Source organism: Lichenostomus cassidix, chromosome 7 (genome assembly GCF_008360975.1).
Source record: "Lichenostomus cassidix isolate B80296 chromosome 7, HeHo_3.0, whole genome shotgun sequence".
Lineage (NCBI taxonomy): Eukaryota > Metazoa > Chordata > Aves > Passeriformes > Meliphagidae > Lichenostomus > Lichenostomus cassidix.
This window is the reverse complement of record NC_139488.1, coordinates 7,110,710-7,135,302: the sequence shown is the minus strand read 5'-3', so window position 1 is coordinate 7,135,302 and position 24,593 is coordinate 7,110,710. Positions and strand designations below refer to the sequence as shown.

Genomic DNA, 24,593 nt, shown 5'->3' with positions numbered 1-24,593 from the left:
ACTAGATTCTTATATTTGGAGGGGAAAGGAGCTGTTAGCCCATATGCTCTCTGTCCCTTTTTTATCACGCTTCATTTGCTCTCACAACTTTACCCTTGAGCCCAATAGTCTTGTTTCTATTGATTACATCACTATTGAAAAATGTAGTGTGCCTCATTATCCTAGTTCTTCCAGAATTGTTAAGGTACCTTCTATTTTTTTGATGGTTCATCACCTATCTAGTTGGAGAATGCTGTCTCTCAGAGAGCGGTGAGGTTCTTGTGGACATTTAGTTCCCATTTGTGCTTCTGGGTAAAGTCAGTGGGGTGAGGTGTGGTCTAATGTCCTGTCTGCATCCAGAATGTCTTGGGGTCTGAAAGGTGCAGATTGAAAGGTATTGTCTGGTATCCACTGTCTCATTCCTAACATTGCATAATCTTTAGTTTTCTTTAGTGCCTCAACACTAAAAACACTAAAGCTCAGCAGTGATTTCTGTTACTTAGAGTTTGAAATTTTTACATTAGATTAATATTCCACATCTACTAGAAATCTTGTCCTAGTATTGATTGGTGGTTTTTTTTTGGGTTTTTTTTTTTTTTGAAGTCTGACAACAATGCGGTTATTCCCTAATAGTGGCCAGGGATCATGGATCCCATTACAACTTGGGAGGTTGCAATACCTCTTACAGTGACATTTAGTGGATGTGCTTCAGTGATATTTACCTGGATCTGTGGAAGGGCCTCAGAGATCAGCTCTAGTACAAATAGCTTCCTTTGCTTGTGTAAGAATTCTGGAACTGCTCTAAACCAAGTGCGATGGGGTATGAATCTCAAGTAAATTACATTATGGATAATAAGAGAACAACTAAGAGATTATAGAGAATTGAAATTGTTTTTGGGAGAAATAATTCAATTTGTTCAGGATCCAATCAGTATGCTGAGCTTTAATTGCATATTTAATTTTATCCCTTTAAAAATGAGCAGTGACTGGCCTACTAACATAAAAGTTAGGAAAATATTAGATTAGCAGCACAAATTGAAATACTGCTTGAATCAGATCTTGGAATGTAATTACCAAGTGCTTTATAGTCATTCTGGAGAACTAAAAATTTTCAACAGATATATTTGATAGTGTACAGAGCTTATCTCTACCAAACCAAAGCTTTCAATTCATTTGACAAGTTGTATAATAGAATCAATAAATGCAAGTTTCTAAGAATGATTTTTACAGTGCAGTATTTTCAGTTTGATTATTTGCAACCATTACTATCAAATGACATCTTGTTTTATATTCAGAGATTGTGTATTTTCTGATGATCAAATAGAAACTAACAAGAGCAGGTATTTCTGAATTTTGTATTCAAAACTAAAGAATACTAAGACTTTCAGCCTGTTTCAATGGCCAGATAGTCAGCACCTATGCAAGATTATTTTTAGAATGGACTTCTCTTATTTAGGATTAGTCCTTTATTAATGCCACAACTGTATCTCACTCAGCAGTCACCTTTCTGCTTTGTTCACAAGATTCTATGAAGTACAACAAACAATCTTTGAGCTATGTGCTTTTGCAAGTTGTTCTGTTTGATTTATAGACTGTATGGAGTGTAAACTGTGCTGCTCTGCTTAATATCAAGAGTATAAGGGGCCCTGAAACAACAAGGCTGTTTATATTCTTTGAGTGTTGATATCCAAGGAATGCCTCAAAGTGAGGTTTGCTTTGAACACACTGTATTTATAACTTTCTGTTTCTTAAAATGGCACAGTCAAACATGTGGAACTTGGAACTATGTAACTCCCATATTGTTCTTCTAATGCACTGAAAGGATGTTTTGCCTCCCAGGACGTTGTCCATGCAGCTCTGTCGAATAACTATCTTTTAAAAGATGACAGGGTAATTTACAAAAATGAAGGTATACTTCATAATACCAAAAGAAAAGTCTATGTTTTGGTATTATATATTTCTAACACTAAGTTAGACTGATTTCTGGTATTTGCTCCTGGTAGGAAAGAAAAAACAACTCAGAAAAACTGCAAATTACACTATTATGGTTTAAATTACTAGATTTCTGAACTGGTGAGTATTAAAATCAAATCACAGTGATTTATATGTAATACAGCAGTTTATCAGCTGTGCACAGTGGGGTGCTTCTTATCTTGCAAGTAAGCTTCTCCCTGTTTGTCTTACAGTACATCACTAGGGAAGCTTCTGCATGCACCCTGAAGTAAATACAAATTTATTTCAATTTCTTGTGTTTGCACTTACAGGTACAGAATTGCATAGGAGGCTACACCCTGCTGAAATGTCACAGAGCTCAGAACTCTGCTAAATTGCTCATTCACTCAAAATTCTTAAAAACCAAAAAAATTAAAATAACAAGGCAAAACAAACTAACAAAAACCACCCCCCTCCCAAAAAAAAAAAAACCCCACCAAAAAACCAGTCTTCAATTTTCTAAAAATTGCCTCTTGGGGGAATTTCTCTATTTAAAATCCAATATATAATGTACATAATATATGATTTAATATTTGATGTGTGTGTGTGTATATATATAAAGCTATTACCTAGCTTTAGGTGGGTGCAACCTTTGTTGCACTTTCTACATTCTCAAGGTTTACATGTGAGAGTAACTGCAATATCTCGTGGCATCTGATATAAATTTAATCTGTCATGTTGACAGTGTTTATTATTCATTTCCAGTGCCTTCTACAACAGTAAGAAAACCAAAACAGCTCACCAACCGCAAATAAACCCTGTCAAAAATTCCCCTGTCAAGCAGTGAGCAAATTCCTTGTCAAGAAAGGATTTGTGATCCGAATATAGGAGGAAATTCAAATAGCCCAAAGTTTTAGCAGAAGAACAGAGAGCTAGTCAATGGGAAGTGAGTTGTAAACATCCAAAGAGGAGCCTGATCCAAATGTAATGAGGCTAAAAAAAACATGTTTGTGATTTTCAAATTAAGGGGGTCTAAACTATGAAATTAAATTCTGGGTTGGATCTAGAACCTACTAAGGGGAATGTAGTTGCATTTTTTTTTTTTTTTTTAAATATGGGTCTTCAGAGTCGTTGATTTTCAATAGATAAAGTTAGTGAAAATACATTGAATTATCCCAGGTAATCATCAGTTCTAGCTCAAAGCAGTTAATGCTTTTGGGAAGGACAAAGCTGAACGAATGTTTTCCAAAATGTATCTGGATGTGATTTGTTAATTTGGGGTTTCTTTCAGCAGTAATAAAATCTGTGCTGGCTCGTCATTAGACAGAGATTCTTCCTGGGTTTTTTTCTAGGACTAACCTTTCCATCTCTCATAAATAGCTGTCTTATCTGTGTTATTTTCAGTTTCACACAGGTCTTATCCTTGGTTTATGGCTATTCTCAAAAATATATATTGTATTTGCATCTTTGCAGATAGGTGGCACAGTGTTTGTGCATGTTGGACAGCACAGGACAGAGATGATGTGGGTTTGGGTTCTGTGTCAGTGAAGTCACTGCAGCAGAGCCCTGAACAGCCACAGAAGCTGCCTGAGGTACAACCTTGCCCAGCCACTCAGGAATCTGCTGGGATATTATACCACCCTCTCCCAGGCTGCCCCCACAAACACCTCCTTCTCTCTTTCCGATGCTAGCTCAAGAGTTACTCTTCCCCTTGTTTTTCCAGGTTACCCCTGTGATTGTATCTCTCTAGTTGAGGTAGAAATGTTGCTGCCAGCTGGAAACTGCTGGAAACAGGGAGGCCTTTTATGGAAATGCTGACACAACTTTATCTATAGCATAGCAGTGTAAACCATCTGTTTCCAATAAGGTGGTTATTATCTTTTCTTGTCAAACTTATCACTACAAAAATATTTTGCTCTCCACTATAAAGGGGTGCAGTTATGGACGTGATAAAAATGAGTTTTATGAAGGATGGTTTTCCCGTTTGATACTATGCAGTTAAGATACTAATTTATGCAGGTTTATTTCATTGCCAGAGGCAAAAAGCTATATTCCTTTTATATTCTCGCAGTTCATCAGTTTTGGTAGTTCTTCAAGAATACAACACAGAGGACCACACTTAGACATGAATCTCATTCTGTAGCTTTTAAAATTGCTACAATCTACTTGTTTAAAAACTGGTGCACAGGTGACTGTTTTGAAGGGCAGTTGTAAACAGTGGGAGAGTCTCAGCAATGGTGTTGATCCGTTAACTTCAGTGCAACCATTCATGTTCACACAAATTCTGGGTATTTAGTCTGTGAGAATTTGTCTGGTTTCCTTTTTCTCACTTAATGTAGTTCTGCCCATTGTTTTATCTGTGTAACAGTAAGATTCATTACAATAGGCAGAAGTTAGGAGAGTACAGGCCTTGAAGGATTTAGCATCATACATTGAATAGGGCCCTGGTGGATAAAAGTGGAGAATTAATTCATAGGGTGATGTCAATTCAGTGCTGAAGGCCTTCTTGTGGTGGTCTACGAGTATCAATTTATTACATGCATCTAGTATATATTGCACTGTTACTGGAAGCCTGAACTCTCATGTGAATATTTGAAAAGACCCAGGCAAAAAGCCCTCTCCCAAGGAGATGTGCATTGGGGTGCCAGCAGGTCATCTTCAGATCATTGCTGTCTTTAAGACAGAAGTTACATTAGACTTGAAGGCTGGTAAAACGCTGCTTTTGAGTACAGACTGAGTATGTGGGAGGTCTGGGTGCAGCACACATGCAAGGCAGTTCTGCCTGGGATGAGAGACAGAGCTCAGGCTCACTGCACATATGATACAATCTGGCTCATTGCTCATATCTCGCCTCTGTGTTCATGCAGATAGTTGTGTGTCTCGTGTGTTGTAGCTCCCCTGTGGGACACTCCTCCCTCAAAGTGCTCTGTCTTGAGCACTGCTGTGCATCTTTAGAGGCTGAAATAGTCACTTCTTATGCCTTGAAGTGCATTTCATTTGAGAAAATTTATTTGATTATAACAACCCTTTAATGAATTTGATTCCAAGCCTACTAACTTGGTAGGATTAGTGATATTTTAAAAATAATATAGTGATGACATATTTAGCCTTATTTGTAGAAAAGATTTTTGGGTGTAGCTGTATGAGGCTGTGCTAGCCCAGACCACTAGTGCAGGAGGAGCTAGTGGGGCAGGACATTGGCACTATTGCATTTCTTTACCAGTGTAAATAACTTTAGCAGTAGGACACTGCATTCTGGAAATTGTCACAAACCTCTAGTGCACTTTGTGGATAGATGCCAGTGATTTTTAATCCTTTGGGAATTGTCCAGTAGGTAGATACCTATGTGAAAAACAGTTCCTGATCAAGGGACTGAAAGTCGAAGTCTTTAGCTGGCATAAACTGGAGAAGGTTCAGTATACTGATGGCTACAGATTTCTCAGAGCTGACTCTTTGAGTCAGCTGTGAATGCAGCACCATATTTCCAGCCTTTCTCTTCAAGAAATATGGGTATTTTTGGTGGTGCCCTTGGTGATTGTAAAGTTCTGAAGGAGCTAAAAGATTAGATTTGGTTCAAAAGCTCTATTAAATCTGAGGTGTAACATCCCTAACATTGGGTCAGGTCAATGATTAATTTAACTGCAGTACAGTGTAGAACAAAACATGTTAATTTGTTCCAGTTTTGCTTTACACAAAAATGTGAGTAGTGACTGAGGTAATAAGGCCTCATGTTCAAGACCTCTTAAAGGACTTGAACCTAAATATGTTACAGGCTTTGAAGAACCAAGATAATTATCTCACTTCTGTCCTTTGATGATAACAAGCACTGGACTTTGCTGTTACTGAGAGTGTGTTCCAACATGTTCAGTACTTTGCTGAACTGCATTCATATTTCTAAATTCACTGTAAAAAAATGTTAAGTGATTGTCTACTTAAGGTGTTGTGGTTTACTTCTTGCTATGGAATCCTTACAAGGTCTTATTGAGCAGTTCTTGAATGGGAAATTTTAATGTTAAGGTGTCTTCTTGGTGTAATACTCAGATGTGTGAGGTGATGAAGTAAAGGAAAGATATGTTTTTTCCTTGGGAATGTGTTTCAAAGAAAGAATTTAGGGTTTCAAGGAAAAAGACAAAGTGTCGAAGGGTTTTGAGGTTCAGGAAATGAAAATAATTAGGAACCTAAAAAGACAGGAAATCAGGGTGGTTTTTGAGGAAAAGTAAGACCTTCGAAGACTCTAGTGAGCTTGTGATAAGCTGGAGTTTGTCTGAACCAAGCAAAACATTATTTGAGATTCCCCAGGGAGTGATTTAAAAAATACCACGGAGATTTGGTCAATGGACTTGTATCATGTTTGTATGCCAAACTGCTGTTCTAGTCACAGTATATTGTTTTAATGCAAAGCCTGAAATAATTCCCTGTTCAAATAGAGCCCACAGGGCTGTAACGTGGACCTTTATGTCCTTTTTGGAAACTCCTAAACTGCAAGGTTGAAAGAATTAATTGGGGTGTTGTTATTTGTTGCTTGTATTGCAGTCTTACATATTGCATGAAAGATGTAATTTGAGGTGCATCTCTTGTATCACGATAATAATTTCTAATGATCTACTGCATTAGAGAGAAAATAACTATGCTGAAAGGTGTTTATAAGGAGTTGATGTGATGCATCATGAAATTTTAGTGCCTCTAAATGTAACACACTTTACATGGGATTAAAACCCACTGACATTAATAGGTGTCATTTCATGCCATGTGCTCTGTCCCCAAAGGCTTATCATTTAATGGCACTGAAGACTTAAAGAAAAAACCAACCTGTTTTTCATCTGGGTATGTGCTACTATCATGTAGGTTTGGAGAGTGGGTAGAGTAAGACAATTTCATTGTTAAACTGAGTCTAAGGTGTTGTGCACAATACCTGGTTTCCAGCTCATGATTTCCTCTTCAAAGCCCAAAGTTTGATCATGTTAGAGCCCAGTTTTATGTCAGGGCTCCCTATGTTGTTCATACCAATTTCTGAGTGCAGTGAAGGACCAAGTTTTGATACCAGCAATGGGGCATTGTCGCACTAGAGTGCCCACATAACCCTGAATTGTTCCCTAGAAGTCCAGTGTCTGAGGTGCTCCCTTGAATTCGAATGTCTCGAGTCTAATGTCTGAGTTGCATCCCTTAACCATGGATGCTTCTCTCAACCACATGCAGGTTTTCATTCTTTAGTAGAAATACTGTTTATTTTCTCTTTTGTATTTTATGCATTTACATGAACCTAATTGCAGCTCCTAGCTCTGCTTTGAGAGTTAAGTGGTGCAACAAGATGTCAGTATTCAGAGTGCTTTGCTTTGGAAAAAAAAATTTATTGTAACTTGGCTGCTCTCTCCTTGGGCTTTTAAAGGCTCATATCAAAGGAACAATAGTAGGATAAAATCAAAAAGATCTGAAAAATTATGAAGTAGTTTTGAAAGGAGGAACTAAGAGAAATACTAAGTAGATTATATTCAAAGCAAACAGTAGCTGGAGGTGATGATGGCTGGTTTGTTTTAAACTAGGCATCCCTATTTGAATTCTAATTCATTCCAAACCTTTTTAGTATGGATTATTTGCCTGACAAAAGTTCATAATGCTTCCTCCCTGAAGTATGGAAATATATCCAATGAATAAGAGTAGGAGAGCCTGCAGGAAAGCCTTTCATTTCCTCTGTCCCAGAAACCATAATCCTGCAGCAGAGCAAAGTAATGGCTGGTATGTATCCATTTATCAATGCTATGCATCTAAATGACAGGGTGGATAGTGTGTCTGCTTTGCTAACATTTTTTTGTTTTTTCTTTTATTTTTTTAAATGTTTGTATGGACCAAGAATTGGGACAGTACCAAAGACAAGCTAAAAATTAAATAGCAGTAAAAATAGGTAACTTTAATCCAGTGCATCATACAGTAACACAGAGTCTCCAGTTGGCCAAGACACCTGTAGTTCTTCTTTTAAGGGATTTTTCTAACAAAGTTAATGTTGCCATTTCCCACTGTTGCATCAAGGCAGAATAAGAAACTGGGTTTTGTTTAAAGCTCCTTAAATTTAATGAAGTTAGGCAGCACTCTGAAAATGGAGTGAGGACATTCTTCGCCTAACCTAGCTCCATTCTTCTCCTAGTGGGATTTACAGTATGTTGATCTGCAAATATGAGTCTACTTGAAGTCATCCTTGTTGCAGTGTATAATCATCAGCCTATGCTAGGGGGGAAGCTGCTTTTAAATAACTGAGTTTTCCCTTGCCATCCTGGATGAGTTAGGGCAACCTTGAAAAGGTCTCATGACTCAGAAATGATGAAAAAGATGGAATTGGGTCAGGTCAATGAAAACATTTTTCCGCAGCTTGACTTGGATGTTTTTTACATGACTTTTTTTGGTGTGAGGTTCCCTCTAGCAAATCCCACTGGGGTTTTTTTGACTGAAATAGGTGATTTCAAACATCCTGAGAATGAAAGAAAATGTTTTCAAGTTATGTAGCTAATAAAAGGACCGTCCTTGGTATTTCAGTAATGAAATGCTGTCCAACCAAAAAAAAAAAAAAGCCCACCCAAGCCCCCACAAGCTACATTGTAGAGAAATTCATGAGCAATACTAATTGTCTTGCTTTTATATTCAGTGTCAAGGATTTTTTCATCTCAAACATTTATGGAAATGAACTGAGCCTTATTCACTTACTGACATTGTTACTTTTACGCACAGAAAGGAGGAAACTGCTTATTGCTCCTATATAGCTAAGTAATAAATATGTTTAACTCTTTCTTGGGCATGAGACACATCTAGTGTGATTATCTTCAGGATTGCACTTGAAAACTAGGCTGCTGCTTTAGAACCTTCCTCCCTGATGGTGTGCAGAAAGCAGCCATGGTGCCCCGAGGGCTGCCAAAGTCTGTTCCATGTCATCTTGGAACCAGACGTCGCTGACTGAGCTGTCTGAACTGTGGTAAAGGTAATGGTGGCAGAAAAGAAACAAGAGGCTTTGTTCTTGAAATTTTTGCAGAGTTTTTTGCTTACCATTCTTCATTTTTAATTTCTTAGAGGCCCAGAATTTCAGCAAATGAATGGCTTTGCTGTACAAACAGCATATTATGAGTACAGCTTTCCAGCAATACCTTCCTGCTCCACCCAAACACTGGGTAGTTTTTGCTTCAGTTTGAAATGCTCAGCCTGTTGGAATGTAAGGATTTTTAATTATGGAATTGAATTTTCCTGCTAATTACAAATCTTTATTTTTAGTTGAAAGAGAGGGTGATATTAGCCAGCAAGGATGCATTTAGGGGATTACAGGAGTCCACTTTGCAAACCGCAATGTCGAAGAGCTTTGTGGGAAAGGCAGTGTGTAATGATAGGTTTCTACTGAACTTTGATGTGTATGGATTCAAAGAACGAGGGTGTTTGGGCAGCAGCAAGTGTGTTTCTCTTAGATATAATAAGAAAAAACATCCATATGCATTTTGTGTGACTTCAAAAGAGCTAAATCCTACAAAACAAGGAAGGCAAACCAGTTATTTTGCAGTGCACTGCTATTTTACCAGTTTGAGTATTATAGCATATGTGAAACTGGAACAGTGGAACTTGTAAGATTTGGAAAAGATGGGTGCAGAGAAGAGCAGACTGTGGCTAGGAGCTATTTAATGAATTTTCCTCTTGACGTTACACTGGTTATTTGGTTGCCTTCTACAATGAGATGATTGGCTTGGTGCACAAGTGAAGACGCTGTTTACTTTTGGTTCAGCAACGCTTTTGACACCATCTCCCATAGCATCCATAGACAAATTGGGGAAATATTCAGTGTGAGACTGAATGGGTGGATAACAATGTGAATGAAAACCTGCTGGGACTGTTGAGCTCAAAGAATAATGGTTGGCAATTCTGAGTCCGGCTGGTGGCTAAATCACGGTGACATTCCTCAAGGGTCAGTGCTGGAAACATCAAGAAATGGTTGTTTTGGAGCCTGGCTGACACAGTGCAATCTTACCTTGCACAGCTTGTTCCTTGGGCAATAGGTTTTTGGCTGACTGGACAGTCAAGATGGTTTTTTGTTAATTGTCTATAGATTTACTACAGAATTCCAAATGGGCTGTGAGTGGAAGCTGTGTCTCACTGATAATGACACAGGAAGCAGCTGAGAGAATTTTCTTCGCAGCCAAAAGGCATTATTTTTACTAATTCACAGCAGTCCAAGTCTGGATTTTGGAAAGACCAAAATCAAACATTCATGGATTCCAGAACATGGAGCCAAAATAGACCATAGAAGAATATTATATTTTCACTGTAATCTTGCTATTTTTTACTTAAATTTAGAAATACTACATGCAGTTCATTATGTCCTGATCAGATTGGCTTTAATTTGCAGTAGAAACAAGTTGGGTAGAATTTCCACTGTCTGGGTGTGTTTGCTTCCAGAATGAAGCCTCTTATATTTTAGAAAATGTGCTAATTGCAGGTTTAGTTTTGTTTTAATTTTAACGACAATGCCTGCATTGCAGAACTTGTGTGTGTTGAGCTGTGCAAAGCCCAGACCCTGCCTCCACCACCTGAAACATGTTTGCTGAGTGTTCTCTTTGTGAGTTCCCCACCAAAAGAATCTGGTGTTTCTCTGGGACCAGCCTGTCTTCATGCAAATGAAGTGATTCCTCTTAAAAATGTCATTCCTCAGTCAAGAATGTGCCTCCAACATTTTGCTTATAAAACTGAATGATCTTTGTTGCCTCAAGCCTCTTCTGAGATCATAAAACGTAATAATTGGCCATGATAAGCACTTTGTTGAAGCTCTTTCTGCACTGAGTCAGGAAGAAAGCTGTGGTACAGGCAGCAGTAGGTGAACTGACTTCCCTCTGCCTTGCATGGCAAAGTCCAAGCAGAGCATTTGTGGCCATGTGGGCTCCAGCAGAGATCAGGGACCCTGCTACCGACTTCAGGTTTTGACTGATTTGCCCCAACTGCTGAAATCTGCAATAATGTTTTCTCAGGCGTGCTCTGAATGCCTCCCCATTACAGTCTCTGTGCAGCCTTAGACATTTGGAAGTAATTTTATTTCCCACTGTATGCTTGAGGCTTGATTGCTGTCATCTGAGAGTATTTGTATAAGCACTGCTGGCCCATTAGGCTCTTCAGCTCCCTCCTTCACCCTGTTCTCCTGCAGGCACCCAGCAATGTGTCCAGCCAGCCTACTTGTGAACTGAATAAAAATGGAGAAAGAAAGGTAAACATGTTTACATCTAATCTTGTTCATGGGATAGCTCTAGTAAGTTAGTTTGAGTGCTTTTGAAATAGGCAGGTCCAAGACTGGGATGAACAACGGGAAAGGACCACTCTGACTAAACTTTGAGCAAAGTTGCTTCTGCACAGTTTCCTGTCCTGTCTGGGGTGTTTACAATGGTTGAGTCTTGTTTTGCAGCTCAGGACCAGTGAGGTTAAGATGCAGATATAACACCATCATTTTCTCTTAGGGAATTGAGTAGTATAATAAACATTGGATAGTGCTGTGGGACCGGCAAGAGAAAGCCTTTTTACTGGAAGGGATCCCACTATATTCTGCATTCAGCATGTGTTGGATCTTGTGATAAAAACATTGTTTGTGACTGTTTTTTTTTTTTCTATTTGCTGGGATGGAGATATAAATCTGTGAACCTGTGAGAAAAAAGGGAAATAAGGGCCACCAGACAAATGTAGGGTAGCATTGATTCCATCCATTTAAGTGTAGGAACAGTTGCATACTTCAGACACTGATTTAAAATTAATTTGGAGTTTTTTAACTGTATCCTAAGCATAATTTTTCCCATTCAGTTTTCCCCTTTCAGTCAAAATTGAAATCACAATGATGAGTGGAAAACAGATTTATTTATTCTGGCACAATTTTATGGAAGAAACAAACCCCAGCTGCCAGGTCACACTAAGGTCCCTTTACCTGAGAAGAAATTATTTCTTCTCCTGAGTCAGGGTGTATTGTTCTGCTGTTGCTTTCTGCTTCTGGACTGTGGCTTAGAGCTTGGAGGCTGCATTTTCTTGGTTGATGATCTCAGAGGGTGAACTCCCTCCCCATAGTGCCAGCCAGAAGCAACTGGCCAGATGGAGTGTATGGCTTTTGGAAGGCTTCATTGATGGTCACTGCAATTTCAACAATTAAGTCTCTTCTTGGGAGCTGACTTGCATCTTGATGTTTTGCATCTTAATGGTATTTATGGCCTCTGCAGGAAAACCAGTTGAGCCTGCAATTTTCCAGCTGCAAATAAGGTATTCTCGTTTAAGAGAACACCCTGGAACTTTTCTGCTTCTGAAGACTTGCAGCTCCTTGTCTAGAGAGTTGACCTCCTTGATCACATGGAAAGTCACTTGGACTTAAAAGCATTCAATATCTTTTATTCTGTGGAATGCTGTTAAAAAAGCTTATTAGTTGCCAACTTTGTAAATTACCCTCAAGGATCTTTTTTAAGCAGGAACTCTGGAGGATGGATTAAAACCCCTCACCTCTTTTCCTAAGAAAAACTTCTGATGAAACCTGGTTTCCTATAGGTTTATGTTTCAAACTGTGTGCCTGTGTGCATTCCCAGAAGTATAATGCAAGGGATTTGGAGGTGGGGCAGTAATTTAGAGCTCCCTTCTCTTCCTAAATGTGTATGTGCACAAAACTGATAAGGCTGTGCATCAGTTCAGTCTTTTATTAGGGGAAGATTTCAGATTCATCCTCATGTGTGCCTGTTAAGTACTTATATGAATTCTCTCTGTTAACCATTATTAACAAGAATTGTTTCTGTGCAACAACTGCAAAATAGATTTTGTATTTGTCAGCACTCCTAAAAACTATCTGATTTTCAGAATAATTGGTGTTTACATTATAATTTGTAAGTCACAATAATTTGGATAATACTTAATTACTACAAAAAATTACCAAAAGAAAAACAAAACAGGCAATCTGATTCTTATTGGAGTAAATGAGAGGTAATTTCCCATTGATTTAACGGGATCTGGATCAAGCCCTGTGTTGTTGTTGCAGCAGGCTGACAGTCAAACATTATTAACACCAAGCTGCTCTTGTCCTTGTCTTGGCAGCCTGTCCTCATGCACAACGGTACATCTGCAGGATGATTGTTAGCACGGCTCATCTTTCACTTTGATTTGCTTCTGCACCTCTGCTTTGTGAGTCAGCAGGATTAACTTTTGTAATTCATATCTTGAAACTCAGCTTTTCATTTTCTAGCTTTTTTAAACTTTAAAACCGCTGTATCTGTGTAATCTTATATTTCCCTATGCTATTCACAAACCAGTGTGAGGATGACAAAGAGAGGATGAGAAGATCCCTGTGCAAGCTGTTTTATTTCCAGCCTTTTTTCATTAAATAACTTTACTCTTCTGTTCTAGTCTTTTTATGTTAAGCAACGCAAAAGAATTGGGGTTTGGTTACAGTATGCATCAAGAAGCTCCTGCTGGCAGAAGAAAGCCTAAAACTGGCAGACTGTGCTCTCAATACCAGTCATCATCTTTTCTGCCTTTGTTAGACTGTGTTCTCAACCGCTGTAGGTCTGTCATCCTCTAGGCTCCTTTAATTAGCACATTGGTAGGACCAGGAAAAATGTGATGAAATGGAGCTGCTTTGATGCCAAATCCTTTTCTTTTCCTTGCCATTTCATCTGTGAACCAAAGATGTTCGTGTCTGCAGGAAACACTCATGTCTGCAGGTTTTGCCAGAGCCATTTATTTTCTTCAAGCAGGTCATTGAAATATATACTCCTGTCCTTCATATACCTGCCATCACCTCAGCTGCAGTAATGGTGGTTCAGTGCTTTTACTTTTTATGGTGCACATTTTTCTGGTGTTACTTTCCCTCTCTCTTCCTGTCTTCCTGTCTGGCTTTCTGTCTGTCTTTTCTATTGGTTCCATGTCCAGGCCTTACTTTCCTCTTTTCACGTGCAAGATGCAAACCAGAAGTCAGTGAAAGCAATATGGGCACAATAATGTGAAGTAAATAACTTTGAACAGGAAACAAAGCAGCAGTAAATTTCCAGGTGTTGCTTTCAAAACTATGTGGTGAAAAATTGAAATTATTTCATATGCTCTCTTTTAAAATGCTTGTCATGTTGTTGGCTTGTTGAGGAGTGGAATTAACCTTGAGAGAGATTTACTTGAAATTAAAACAAGCTCAGCACAAACCCAGAGCAGGGTGTGCCTTCCACACCTGGTCTGTGCACAAACATTGACACTTGCTCATGATGACTGATGGACACTGACAGCCATCTAGTGGCTGGGATGACATGTTGGGTCCCCTGTCCCCTTCCTTTCCCCCCCATCCCAATTAATTAGTACAGCTTACGTGGTGACACCAAACTGGGCCTGGGTATTTCAGTGCCTGGTGTGATTTTTATTTCCCAGCTGCTGATGCACAGTCTCTGTGTCTGATGATCCAGAAAATTAGCTATGACTGGCTGTTTGACTGCTGATTAATTAGTTCTTTCAGTAAAGCCCATACTCTAACACATGAATATATAGCAGAAAAAAATTGCCTTTTACTTACTTTGCTTTTCATTGAAATCCTCCTTTTGAAGGTTGGTTATTGTGCAAACTCATGGATGAATGAGTCCTTAAATATATCATTGGGTATTTCTCCTACCTTGCCTTTTATATTTGCAGACTGCTTTGAAACGAAGTAGGTTTGAAACCTGTTGGTTCTTTAGTCAGGTCCAATACCACCTGGAGTTGTACTTTTTTGTTGGTAAGAAAGGAATTGGTTAATGGCCTAGCAGATCCTTCTGCCTCATTAAAAATTTCCAAAGCTGCTTCTCAAGCCACTCAGCACCTTGTGTTACAACTGTAGAGGTAGAAAGAACATGTGATGTATAAAGAGTTTGTAAGTTGGTCTCTGTGATTAAAGCAAACTTGCAAATTTCCAAGGCAGAGAGGAAATGGTAGAATGATTTCCTTTGCTGCCTTTGCTGGCCTGGGTGTAGCTGGATAACATGCCTGCAGTTGAGGCCTGGGAGTAGAATGTCAAAATGTTCTTGTGAAACGAGTTGGCTTTGAAATAGCTGCTCTTTCCAGGTTACTCTTTCAATGTAATGCACTCACAGCAGAAAGAAAAACTAGAATCACTGAATGTAATCAAAAGATGTACAATTGTGTTTTCTGGCAATATTATGAGGTGGTGGGGTTTGTTTTTTTTAAATTTTTTTTTAAAAATTATTATCATATCGCCAGTATGATAGGGAAGCATACTTCTGTGTAGCTTTCAGAAGTTGGTGTGTGCTTTTTCCCCCTTCCTTTGTCTGCTTCTTTCCCAGCTGCTGAGTGGGACCCAGGCAGAAGCTAGTCACCATCTGGCTCAGCTCTGATTTGCCAAAGCAGTTGCTATGTGGTTTATTTGAAGTTATGACAGAATGCTGACTTTGGGCTCAATAACTTAGAAATTTCATGTATGCAAACTGCTGCTTTTTTGAACGGCAGTTTGCATACATGAAATATATTCTGCGGGTGATAAGTTAAAGAAGACATAGACCATGTGCCAGACATCTGGGGGGAAAAGGCTAAATATGTCAGACAGTGCATTATGTCATGCTCACAAGGGAGAAGTGAGAAGAGTGGTTTCCAAAATACGATCTGCAGTTTGGAAAATGATTCTCACAGTGTCATAAATGGACTGTACAGCACACTTGGTTGATGTCTTTACTTCACACTGAAAACATTTCCTCCTGAGCTTCTGCAGCACCTCTTCAAGCCATTTTGTCTGTTGGTGTGATGAAGCAATTAAAGAGGAGCTGACCTGGTGAAAATTTCAATCTGAGTTTGTGTTAGAAAGCTGCTAGTGATGGCAGGCAACAGTTAATGACACATCTGCTCCCTTTCTTCAAGCTTTGACATTGATGGAGTAACTGGACTTGAGATGAGACACGAAGCTGAAATTCCAAATCTGTTCATATTTATTACGCTGTAGTTTTTGTTTACATCTGGTTTAAATTAGGACAAAAATGTATAGAACAGTGAATTATCCTTGTGCTTAGAGCTGTTAATTTTTATGCTAGCAACAGGTTTGTTTAAACAAACAATGGTTGTGATCTTGGACTGAATGTGTTCTGTGTATATAATTGACCCTATTCCCAGTCTTATCAGTTAGAAATCAGGCCCGTTTGGGACTTTTCAGTAGTGGTTTTAACTGGATTGTCCAGTCTCAAAGACATTTTTGATAGGAAGGATTTCTATGGTCAGATGAAGCTCCCACCCACGTAAATTCAGTCTTCTCTGCAGTATCTCAGGGGTCAGGAGAATAATTTTTGGACTGCGAATGACAGCTTTGCTGTGTGTGACTCAGAGGCTGTCTTGGCACTGGGGTTCTTGGTTCGCAAGTTGTGACACATGATCTAGGGACAGCCTGGGGACAGTTCATTGGCTTTGCGGCTGCTTGCTCCTTTAGAGAATGAAATATTCATTGGGACAAAGTGAAAAAATATTTTTTTTGCTGCTAGGGCATTCTGTGAAATGTTGAATGCACAAGCAAACTTTCCCCTTTACTTGTTTTTTGAGCTCTTTTGCTCAAAAAGACATATTTTAATTATGGAAGATACTGAGATATACTCACTTCATTATTAAAAAAGGAGAATCCAGGTATATATAGTGTTGGCTACTGAGTAGGAAGAAAGCAAAGGCCTAGACTTAGATATGGCTTTCCTGTTTGGAAGATTTGATTCTCTGTGCTGGTGTTCCCTGACACCAGTAAATAAACCTTACCCCAATACATGGGGTTGTCTTTTTTCTTTCCCCCACCAGCTGCCGTGTCTCTGGAGCACTGTCCCATCTGGCTGTGTGAGCCAGCAGGGAGCAGGCAGTGTGTGACATTCCAGAGAGAAATGTCACAGCTGCTTCTCCCTGGGCAGACATCTCCAATGGCCTGCACTCAGTGCTTACACAGAGCAGGGAGTTGGCAGGAGTTCTCAGGCCAGAGGTAACACCCTCCTGAGCAGGTTGATATCTAAAAATTCATGAGGCAAAGTTCCTTTGATACTGTGGGGGAATTGGTGACTGTGTTTTACTTCTTTCTGATCAGGAAATAGATGGAAAATAAGAAAGACATGTCTTAGAAGTCCTTAATATCAGCTTCAGCTATGCTGGCAGGTTGATGTCTCTGTGTATGTGATGCTACTTCTCATCTCCAGATGTGCTCTTTCCTTGTCCAGTCCTATTCGTTTGGATTTCGTGGTTGGAAAATGTGTTGTATATTCTTTCCTCTGTCCCAGGAGAAGATGAAGAAATAGCCTGCACTCAGAATGGCCAGATGTACCTGAACAGGGATATTTGGAAGCCCTCCCCGTGCCAAATCTGTGTCTGTGACAATGGAGCTATTCTTTGCGATGAAATCCAGTGTCAAGATCTGCTGGAGTGTGAGAACCCCCAGGTGCCCCCGGGAGAGTGCTGTCCTGTGTGTCCCCATACAGCACGGGATTTCGAGCCCACCATTGGTAAGAGCCTTTTCTCATTTGGAAGAAGGAACAGCCCAAAGAACTGGCAGCTCCTGATATTGAAGTTTCTAATAGTATTTCCAGGGTGAAATTTTAAATCTGAAAATAGTAGATACTTGACAGTTATCTTCCATCTTGGGTTGTACCACAGCTGACTCTGGAAACAGTTTGCTTTAGACTATTAGTCTGCTATAAGCCCAAATGGCTTTACATCTATAAGGTCTGTCTAAATTCCATTTTGATATTTTGAGGAGGTCAAATTCTGGCTTGTTTTGTGAAACTGAAAGATAAATATATATAAGCAAACATATTAAGATTAATATGTATTGAATATATAACTATGTATACTAAGTTCTTTCTTTAAAATGCTCAGTTCGGGGAACCTCTAATAGATGAGTAAATGTAAACAGTGTAAAGTGCTTCCCCAAAGTGAAAACATGAATCCTTTTATGAGACTTAAAAATAAAACAAGCATGAAGTATTATTGACTCCCTGTTTGCAACCTTTCTGTTATATACCTTAAAGATCATGTCTTTTCCTGTCGAGTTCTTCTTCTTGGAGAGACTTGGATAAAGGAATCCCCCCTCAGTTTTCCTAAAAGAAAAATTCTTACCTTGCAGTTAAAGCTACATAATACTGTACATTGAATTATTAGAACTACATTCGGTGTATAATAATTAATTTCTTCAGGAGATATAATTGCTGTTGATCAACTTAATATCAAACAGAGAAGTGATAAAGACCAAAGCAGGAACTTGTGTAATTGAGCAGTGGAGCAGATGTGGTGAGCATTAATAAATAGATGGTGCATCCTGCTGTGTTTTGGGAGGCATTAGGCCAACACCAACAGGGTACACCCAGCTAATATCAAGGCAGTATGGATATATTCCCAAATTCCTTGATGTTATTTGAGGTATTTATAAAATAGCCCTCTGAAGGAATTTTGTGGGCATAAATGTGGCTACATGGCTCTGAATGGAGGCATGTGGTAGTGCAGGCGCTTTTTAGACAAAAAAAAGGTCAAAAATCCCTCTGTCAGCTCTGTCTTTTGAAAAATACCATGTAATATGTTGTGCATCCATCATCAATGCTTATATTGAAGTTAGCAATAAAGCTTTCCTTGACTTCCTGTCAATCATTAGGCCAGCATCTGACAATCCTCCACAAGATACTCTGCTTTCCCAGAGTGTTTTTTGTTATTCTGTGCAATGAGGGAAAAGGCTGAGAATCAGGGGACATTTTTGCAAGCTGTTCCGTTTCCTCACACCAGAACAAGGGAGTAAGCTTGTCCCTGGGAATTCCCCAGCCCCCTCTAGGCAACACACCATCCCCTCTGCATCCAGGATCAGGGACGGCTCTGGCCGCAACACCTTCACTCAACTCTTACTGTGTTCTGTCCCTCAGAGTTAAAAACATTAATTTCTCTTTTCTTCTTTTGTCCTTTTTCATAGGTAGAGGAAGAAAGGTAAGATTTCCTTTACTTTTTTTTTGGTAATGTATTACAACTGCTTAAAACACTCTAATGTATCTCCTTGAAGCACATCACAAAAGATATACATAAGCTCTGTTAAAACACTTAGTTCTTTCTCTTGGTCTTCTCTTGTGGCTAGGGAGATTGCAGTCCACATGGAAAAAAAATGTTGGGATGCAAGCAAAAACCCTGATCTTAATGCAGAGAATCCCCTGGCTGAAAATTCCTGCTGTCTTCATCAGAGGAATTCTAGTTTGAGTAGTTTGGTTGTTTCACCTCTAGCAGTGCCACAGACTGAGGGAAGGGACCACTATGTCAGTAGATGCTGAACTATTAAAGCTTGCTGCTGGTTTTTGTGCTGAGACTCAGCTGCCCAGGGGGCAGGAGTAGCACTGGGATCATGTGTCCTTGCCCAGAGCAATGGTTCTGTGGGCAGCTTCTCTCATGGTGTGCAATTAAAGGGAAAACCTCATCTTACAAAGGAAATGAAAATGAGAATGCATTTTATTAATAAATAATAAATTTAATAATGAAGTCTCATAAATGGACTGCTAAGACAGTAAGCAACTACAAGAAATAATTTTTAGATGATCAAGTACATACACTCACCAAAACTGAGTACTCTCTTTGCAAAGGTAGTTTATGGACTGTGACCACCTTATTATTACTTGATAAGCAAGGCAGGAAATTTTTTTATCTCTGCAAAGTCCTCTTTTTTCCTTAAAAAAACCAGTTACGAAAAATTGGTCTAAACCCAGTTATTTGATGTAACATGTAATCACTGTCAACACATTCAGCTCAAAGAAAAGTCAATTGTCAAATGCTGTTGTCCTTCACTCTGAAGCTATGCAATATTGTTGTCTTCTGTCCCAAGGCTGCAGATGCATTTCTATGTCCATGGATTTGATAACACACATTTTAATTTAGTATCTTGAAGAAATGGAATCTGAATGCTGCTCTAGGCTCTGTATTTCACATGAATCAAATCATCCAGTAACAGGACTCCAACATACTTTCTAGCACTTTCTAGCAGAAAATTTTCAAATTTTTTTTTGTTTGATTCTTCTTTCAAACAGTGCATTTTACAGCTAGAGAATAATGTGAATTTATAGCCTTCATTTAATCAGTGTCCGTAGCCATTAAAATAATATGGATTATTTGTCACAAGTTCTTTAGTTTAGTCTTGTTACTTCATTAGAGAAGCCTTAGTTTTTATTGCACTCACAGGGATGGTATTGGTGAAACTGGTACTGTTAATGGTACTTGCACTTCTTTTCTGCCATCTGATGTTTTGGTATCTTTTTCCTATAGGGACAAAAAGGAGAACCTGGAATAGTGCCACCTGTAAGTCAATATTTTCTTCATTAATCAGCACACCCTAGAAGTGTACATATTAGTGCTTTAAAGCAGAATTGCAGGAATGAAGTAAATACAACAGAACTGTACAGCCTAGGAATGAAAGGAATGGAATTAAGTATCCTGTATCACATATGCAACATGAGAAATTACAGTGAATTGCATTTTTGGAAAAGTTTTTACTGAGTTAAAGCTGCCATAATATTTACTTTTATAGTTAGATTTTTGTGGAGCTATAATGGTAAATTAGTATCTAGAAAGTGGTGAAATAAAATTTCACTATCTCTTTTTTTTTATTCCTTTCTATTGTGAAGACAAACAGATTTAAATAATCAATAAGTTGAGCCTAAATCATTATAATTCTCTTATTTATTTAATCTTTTTTAGCGTAGCAGTGATACTTCTAAGATTTTATTCACATTGCCAATAAAAAGACTCCAAACTGGAAAAAGATAACCAGTAGAAATTAAATTTACTTTTTCCCCCCCTTTCCCTAAAAAACCTTTTAACTTGCTTGGTACTTTAATATCGTGCCTTGCTATTGACTTTTCAGTAACTGATTTTCTGTAAGGCAATCATGACAAATACAGCCATTATGTGTGGTAACTTTAATTTCTATTCTCTGCTCTAGGTTTCAGGGATACGAGGCCGCCCGGGGCCAGCTGTGAGTATTTTCTGATCTTCTGTTTCTCTGTTGGGGCATCTGCCACTTTCTGCCAGTTCTGGTTTGTGTTGTGAGGGTGATGTGAAGGAGGATTCTTCTGTGCCTCAGTGGATGTTGTCTGCAGAGCTGATGGGTTTGAAGAGGCAAGGAGATGATGGGATGTTTTTACCAATCTCAGGGTGCTTCATGCTGTGGCTGAGCAGAGAGCAGTCCTGGCCTAGCAGGGAGGGTCTCTCAAACCTGGACATCTCTGCATGAAGAGCCTCAAGCATTCAGAAACCCTTTGCTGAATTAACCTGGGGAGCACATGAGAGATGAAACAACTTTGTAGATCTCTGCATCTTGGTTCTACTACCTTCAGGCAATGTACAGTTGAGAAGAAATACTGAATACTTGGTGATTATAGCTGTTTGCTTCATGAGGATGTAGAGAAAAACCCACAAATTAATTTTCAAATAAACATTGGATTTTATATTTTCAGAGCTTTATTAATCATTAGGTAGTTTAAAATATATTAATATTTCTGGTCTTTTGTTTAGGGACCTCCAGGCTCACAAGGTCCACGAGGAGAACGAGGACCAAAGGGAAGACCTGTAAGTAATTAAATATCTCAGAAATAAAGTACCTGAACCAACATCAAAAGATTAGATGGCTTCAAACTGTCTCTATGTCTTCTAGAGTTACCAAAACTGTCCTTGTATTTTCCAGGAATCAGGTAACAGACAGGGAAACATTTCTATTTCATTGTTCCTGGGGTAGATTGAAACCTGGATATTTTGAGGGAATTGACAGAGGCTTAGCAGTAATTCCACTAAAAGCTTTCTCAAGAAACACTCAGACAGAACTGGAACATCACGTTGCCTTGATTAGAGCTTGATGCCTGTTTGCTGGTGACTGCTGCAAGCAGAAACAGTGTGAGCTGTGTGGCTCAGAGCACTTCAGAAAAGATGAAGTTCAGAAGTTAGCAGGAGTTAATATGTGACTACATTTGTTGGTATGCTGGTGAATAATATAACCAGGATTGCTCAGTGGAAATAAAGACTTCATAAGGGAATTTCGGTGTCTGCATGTGGAGAACCACAGAAAGGCCAAAAAGGAGTGCTGAAAATACCCAAGATGACATGTTCCTTTTGAAAAAGCTAGGTCAAAAAGCAGAAGCTGCTAAAAGCAGATTTTAGAGTCAAATCATTGTAATTTCAATGTGGATATTTTCTGTCCCCCAGGAGAGAGCAAGCCAATACTGAGGTTAGGCATAGGCCTAAACCAGACTCTCTTGCCCTGTTTCCAGTGTATGCCTGTTGTCTGTAGATGGTAATGACATTTTTAAAGCAGTGGACTAAGTGTGTAGCCTCTTTGAGATGGCTGCCAAGCCACTGCTGCTCTTCAGATCTCTGTAAGACATTTGTCTGAAGAATGAGTATCAAAATGCTTAATAGAACTCTGGGAGTAATTGTGCAGTCTTGGGGATGCATAGAGGAGTTTTGACTGTGTTTTCTGAATCAGACTTGTCTGAAGTGCTTTCCTAATGTGCAGTATTGTCAGTGCGATGCTAAATAAATTCTGATTCCCTGCCATACATCCCTTGTGTCTCTACAGAGTAGTGGCTACAAGCACCTAAAATACCAACAGGCTGTAAATGGCTTTGAGTCCTTTTGACACAGGTTGTTATTCTGCTTTCAAGGAACAGCAAAGGACTGAGAAGCAACCATCTCCTTTGCAGATGTTCTGTCAGAGGTTCTGGTGAGCTGTGTGCATGCCAGAGTGCAGGTCTGAGACCAAAGAGCACTGCTCTCAGAAACACAATGACTGCTAGTGCAGGGGTTTTATTTTTATTTGTGGAAAAGAAAGGTTAGCTCACACTTTGCAGTTTATTTTATGAAAACCCCTTATGGAGCAGATAACCTTTTAGAGACTGCCTTTACAAAATGAATCTGGGTAAATACATTACTACTGATGGGGGATGTTACTAATGCACTAAACAATTTCCAGGCTGGTTATTTACTTCCTCAGATGATTTTTGTTGTTCCCTAAACTCTCACTCCTCCTCACTAGTGAGCAGAAGGAACTCAACCTTGCTGTAGATCTCTGCCTTTTACAAAAGCAGGACCCTTGACTGTAAAGTGGAGTCAGGAGTATTAGCATATTTTTTTAACCAGGTTCTTTGTTAGTGGAACAGCAAGAGACATCTAGGGAATGTCTGCATTTTCCAAATGCAATAAGGGAGGGGAAGTTTTGGAGTATGATGACATTTTAGTTGTTTACAAATGATCCATTGAAGATGGAAAGTAAACTTGGACATCCTGAGAACCATTCATATGTTTTTCTTTCCTTGTGGATTTACACTGGATTTTACTTGCAGTAGCAGTTTAAGTAGATAGAAGTTTGGGAGGGTTCTACCATGAGCTGCATTTTCCTTTTATTTTATTACAAGTGAAACCTTTAATTGTTTCCTGACCAGCAGCAGCTCTGCGTCAGAATGAGAAAATTGTGTGTTTAAACGGTGCCACCTCGTGGCATTTGTGAGAATGTTTTTCCTTTTCCCTTTTCTTTTTTCTTTCTTTTTTTTTCTTTTTTCTTTTTTTTTTTTAACCTCAGTGACATTAAACTGGTGAAAGAAAATGAAAGGACTTTTTTCTATACATCAAAACATATAAATACTGTAAAATAAGTAACATTATAATCAATATTTTATTTAGAAAACCACTAAACTGGTTGTATACCACTGGTTAGTTGCTGTCTATAAATACAGCCATGCATTTTGGTGACTTTTTGGTTTTGAGGTATGCGGTTGCATTTTTCTCTTGAAGCAGTTTGAGTTTTGGTGAATAAAAAGCAGGTCCTTTTCTAAAAAGAAATTTTAAAAGGGCATTTTTTTCTATTGTTTTTTTTTTAAGGTGTCTTGTTTGGGTATTGAAAATCAGCAATCCTACAAAAACTTGCTAAATTCTTTATAGGCAACTGTGGTTTTGTGTGGTTTTTTTTTTGTTTGTTTTTTTTCTCTAATGCTTAGGTTTGTTTTCTTTTTGTTCTGAGAACAAACAAATAAGGTATCTCATTCTTTTCCTCCTTGGGACAGTAAGCACTTTTAGGTTTGGCAGCATGTACTTTTATTTATAGTAGATACATTAGGGAATAAAGTTTTGTGCTAGAACCTTCTGCTTCCATCCAACATGCACAAACCTTCTCATTTGTTCAGACTACCATCTATTCATAACTCCTTTTGTGAACCATACTAGTTCAAACCATACCAGTTCAGATATAAATTCCAGTGAAATGTGTTGCAGACACAGTCCTCACCTCTTGGAAACACAAGCAATCTGTCTGATTATTAATTGTGTTTGAATAGATGACTCACTGAGTCAGGCTTCTAAAGTTTTTTGTTTAAGGATCCTTAAAATGGAAGAGCTCATTATATAGTCTAAAACATTTCCTTGCCTTGGTTAAGGATTTTATTCTAATGAAAAAAATACTAGTAACAAGCACTTTAAAGTCTATATTTATGATTGAATTACTTCTCTATTGGCCCCATTCATACTCATTTTGTTCCACTAATGTTTTATTAGCTGCCTCCATATTTTATTTTAGTTCTTACACTAGTTAAGATGAATGCAGTTTAGGTATCAAAAGTAGGGATCAAAATGGGAGCCACAGGATGGGCTTCTATCCTATTCTGTAAATAGAGAGGTGACTAGAGGTGACTTCAACATCAGAGAACTTTCCCTGCATTTCTGGC

The 24,593-nt window shown here is 38.7% G+C and overlaps 1 protein-coding gene across 4 annotated transcripts in view; it reads left to right on the top strand.

Moving 5' to 3' along the window:
- COL5A2 (collagen type V alpha 2 chain) overlaps window positions 1-24,593 on the top strand; it is a 141,827-nt gene that overhangs the window by 76,339 nt on the left and 40,895 nt on the right. For all 4 annotated transcript variants that reach the window (XM_085065983.1, XM_085065984.1, XM_085065982.1 and 1 more), the window contains 5 exons: window positions 17,148-17,369; window positions 18,821-18,834; window positions 20,152-20,184; window positions 20,828-20,860; window positions 21,400-21,453. In XM_085065983.1, coding sequence (XP_084922109.1) covers window positions 17,186-17,369; window positions 18,821-18,834; window positions 20,152-20,184; window positions 20,828-20,860; window positions 21,400-21,453 — 318 coding nt within the window. In that variant the 5' untranslated portion in view covers window positions 17,148-17,185. The remainder of the gene's footprint in view (window positions 1-17,147; window positions 17,370-18,820; window positions 18,835-20,151; window positions 20,185-20,827; window positions 20,861-21,399; window positions 21,454-24,593) is intronic.